Below are 4,223 nucleotides of genomic sequence, written 5' to 3'. Positions count from 1 at the left end.
AAGTCTGCTCTGCTGCTTACGCTGAATGTTGTTATGGAAACAGAATAAAATACCTAAAATACCCTTGCTAAGAGACAAGTAGGACCAGAAAAAAGGTGGTGCTGTCAGTGGGATTTAACTCACTGTTGCAGATTCAAGCCCAGATGGTCACCAGTGTCAGTGCTGAGGCATCCAGCCCCTTGTCCAAAGCCAACACCTTTGGGTCCATATTTTCTCCCATAACAGGTTTTGCAGTAGATTTCAGATTCATGAGCTGCCACTGTGGTACTGTCCAGACCTTTCCTGCAAGCCACTGGAAACAGGGAGAGAGAGGCAGGTGTGAACATTTGCATTTTCAAATTTGAGTTATGTGGTTCAGAATAATTGCAATTAGTGTTTATTTTTGTTTAACTTCTAAAATACAAGGAAAGGAGTCAGTCAGTGTAAAACTTGACTGTCTATTGTTAAAGTAGGTATGCTGTTCTTTTGCCACTCTGAAGTTAGGCTGTAACCCTAGGGAAATCATGGGCTGGTCAAGGCAATTTATCTACATCTGTGAAGTTTAAGATGGATTTGAGATCATCATCCTAAACTCCCAAACCTTAAAATAACGTGAAAAAAAAGGATGTTGCAGGGCTGTTGGATTCCACTGTGCATCTGGGCTGATCAAGATACTCACTCTGAGTCTGTGGTGGCTTTCTCAGCACAGAAGGTCCATAGAAATGCCCAGTTTTCATCAGGGAATACAAGTTATGTGCTCTACAGCACTACTTCAAACCAAGCCTCAGCTTGGAAAGACCAGAAGCTAATGAGTGTTGCTTGTATGGGGATCTCAGAAAGAAATATCTGTGTTTGGAGAAATACAAGGCACACCTAGAGCTAACAGGTGCTGCTGAGGCCAGTTTCAAGCATGGTTACTCTCATGGAGTGGCTGTGGAAGCTCAATTATTCTCTCCCAGTTCTCTGCTAATCTGAAACTTGGTCACCATTTAGAGTTTGAATTGTGTTGCTGTGATCCCCTTGGTGCTTATGCATGGAGAGTGGCCAGTAATGAATGGGAAAACAATAGTAGCTACACTCCTCAGCACTTTGGGAACTCAGTGTAAGAGCCCCCACCCCACTGAGAGAGAAAGAAGCTTTCAGTTCAGAATTGCTGTAGAAAATCAGAATTTTCTAGTCTGCTTAAAAATTAATACTTTGACACTTAAAAATTGTTCACTGTGTCAACAGTCGTTGACAGAGGAGGGGGAAAAAATAGGCAAAAACTTTCTCTCCATCTTCCTTTGAACAAGTGCATGCCCTGCAGACAGCATTCCAGTCATGCATGGGCTGTTGATAACTTGGAAAATAAAGTTGCTTAGTTCATGGATTCAACAGAAAGCTGTGAAACACAGAAGTATTGAAAGTAGTTGGAAGTGCAAGCTCTGGATGAGCTAGCTGAGGGTTTGATTAGTCCTTTCACCCATGTTTATTTTAAATGTCCTCCTGTGAGTCAAATTCGTCCACCTCAGGGAATTTAAGCTGATAGCAGAACCTCTGCAGTTTTAATTACAGAATCCTAGAATGGCTTGGATTGGAAGGGATGTTAAAGATCATCTAGTTCCAACCCCTGCCACCACAGGGACACCTGCTCATCCAGGTTGCTGTGAAGAGGCAACTTATATTACTGGCTACATGTCCCCAGTGCTCTGGTTGCCTTTGTGGCTCTCCTGGTACTGCTTAGAGGGGAAAAAATTTGCAAAGACCTTTCTCGTTAACAGAAATAAAACGAGGAGCTTCTGTAAATGTGAGAACCTGATCTCCTCGTGCTACAGCCTCTTCTGCTTTGAGATGGTAATTATGTTTGCTAAGGGAGTTGAGGGATGATGGAAACTCTAGCAGTAGATAAAGTGTTTCTATTTCTGGTACCTTAGGGATAGGGTATCAATTCACCACAACAGATGGAGCAAAAGCCCTTGAAGTGCTATTGTTGAAATAACTCTGAGACCTGTCATCTGCCAACAGATCCTGTTCGCCCCTGGCACTAAGGAGTTTCAGGTTGATGGCATGAGATCCTGCCAAATGTCCATCACAGCTGTGGCTGGAGTAAAATCTGACACTGAAACAACCATCTGCAGGTAAACAGCAGCCTGCATGGGAAGGAGGGATTGATGGAAAGAAGTTTCTCTCTCATAGTGTTCGTAGGGAAAAAACTCTGGAGCAGAGACACTGTGATTTATATTTGAGCTTGTCTGATTCTTCCTCTGTTAACAGGTTGCTTTGAATTGTTTATCATTTTGCTGAAATTGAACTCTTTGGTTAAAAAATATGTGTTTTGTGTGTTTGGTCAAATGTAATGCAAAATATAAGCTATATTTGAAATCTTTAAAATATAGCAGTAAAGCTAAATAGGTTAACTGTTTCCATACCTGAGATTAGGTTGGGGATTGGTTTTCTTCTGCTGAGAAATAAAATCCTATGATTGATTCATAGAAAAGCCCATGAACATGATACATGATACTGAGTCATCCAGAGCTGCTAACACAGTGAGTGTTAATCATGGGAAAAGTAAAGCCAATTAACATACCTCTCATATGCTAACTGGGCTTAGATTCATCCTAACTATTTGACCTTAAACATATTTCAGATGGTAATACTTTTTTTAGTATCTAACCTATCAATAATTTAGCTCAGACTTGCAACTACAAGGGGCAAATAAGGTGAAATAAAAAAACCCTCAACAAAATATGGCAACAACCAAGCAAAAAATAACCCCACAACAAACCAAGCAGTTGTCAGAGCTAATGGATGTATGTTGTTTATCATCAATCATTTAAAAATAAATCATTTATACTAAGAGTGAAGCTTAAACTTGAGAATTATTAACTATGTTGTATTAGGACAGCTGTTTTTTTAAATTTTAATTAGTTTCTCTGATATTTGGCATTAATTGTTATAGGCAGCAAATTGTTTGCTCTCTCTCCACAAAGGGCAAACAGAGCTGAACTGATACCTTCTCTCTGATTTATTTTTTTTTTTACGTGCTAGCTCATCTGCAGAGAAAGCAGAATTCCTGGAAAGCATCTGTGAAACATCACAGAGGTGTGTGGAGGGAGAGAGTAAGTGAAATGGGACTGCATGAAACATGGGAAGGAGGAGACTGAGGTACTTGCAGAGAGTTGGTGAGAGATTTTAATGACACCAGGGTAATGTCTTTTGGCTTTACTGTGTGAAATGAATTAATGTTAGGATTCCCTCTAACAGTAATAATCTCCTATAACAGCCTGTTAAGATATTCTTCTCTCTGTTTAGTGCTGTTCATTTAGTTCTTCTGGACTTTTTAACTTGAAGCAAGACTGTGATAAGCCACATTGTGGGACAGCAGGAAGAATTTCTTGGAGATAGACTTAGATACCATAATTCTGCACCACTCTAGTGTCTGTAACAAAAACCATCTCATGTTTGAAAGCAGCAAAGCCAGGAGCCCAAGAGGCAGATTGCTCGGGGTGAAAGGCTAGAAAACTGCATGCCAAGTGACACAAAAGTAAATGTAGCTTTAGTGGAACATTTATGGAGAGCTATGGGGTCATTGTGAAGTTAAACCAGTGCAGCCCAGCTTACTGCAGAGGAAGCAGGACTTGTGGAAGCTCCTTCCATTGCACTGGATTTCCTCAGCGTGGTACACTGTCTTTTCACAGGCTCCACATTTGGCTCCACCTCCCCAGTTCGGCATCCTTAGCTCTGAAGGGTAACCTAGAAAACCAAATGACGTAAATAAATGCCATGGCAAAAGTGAATTCTTTTAAACAGAACAGCTCTTCTGAAGTCAGTTGCTGTTGCATACTTCAATATACTACCTACCTGTGTGATATCAGGATTCTATCATACCCTGGTGCTTTGGGGGCAAGGACAGTCTAAATCCTCTGTCCTGTGTGACCCTGTCTTGTAAATAAGGATATTCCTTACCTCAGTATATTGTGATGGTAAATATGTGAAATGATTGTGAGGCGTGAAGTGAAAAGATGCTAGGATGACTCAAACCTCTTCTGGAGAAGTGGATCTAGGCTTGATTTTCCATCAAATAGTCATTTTCTATTAACCCTGCCCTCTCCTGTACCCCAGCAGAGCCTTTTCCCCTGAGTTTTTGCTTTATGTGTGTTGATCTGGTTTTGCAAGGCAACTTTTAATGGAGGCTGACAAACAATTTGAAGCTTTACTGGAGTGAAGCCAAAGTGTGGACAGTATTTGGCATTTAATTTTCTACA

The 4,223-nt window shown here is 40.8% G+C and overlaps 1 protein-coding gene across 1 annotated transcript in view; it reads right to left on the bottom strand.

The window, feature by feature from the left end:
• Nucleotides 1-3,705, bottom strand: part of CSRP3 (cysteine and glycine-rich protein 3 (cardiac LIM protein)) — a gene marked incomplete at its 3' end in the record, with an annotated part of 7,464 nt that extends 3,759 nt beyond the window's left edge. Inside the window, exons 1-2 of the mRNA XM_009076291.1 lie at nucleotides 3,580-3,705; nucleotides 124-292 (exon numbers count right to left, since the gene is read on the bottom strand). Coding sequence (XP_009074539.1) covers nucleotides 124-292; nucleotides 3,580-3,691 — 281 coding nt within the window. The remainder of the gene's footprint in view (nucleotides 1-123; nucleotides 293-3,579) is intronic.
• Between the last annotated feature and the right edge of the window lie 518 nt (nucleotides 3,706-4,223).

Source organism: Acanthisitta chloris, unplaced genomic scaffold (genome assembly GCF_000695815.1).
Source record: "Acanthisitta chloris isolate BGI_N310 unplaced genomic scaffold, ASM69581v1 scaffold23246, whole genome shotgun sequence".
Lineage (NCBI taxonomy): Eukaryota > Metazoa > Chordata > Aves > Passeriformes > Acanthisittidae > Acanthisitta > Acanthisitta chloris.
The sequence above is the reverse complement of the archived record's forward strand: the minus strand, read 5'-3'. Positions and strand labels throughout refer to the sequence as shown.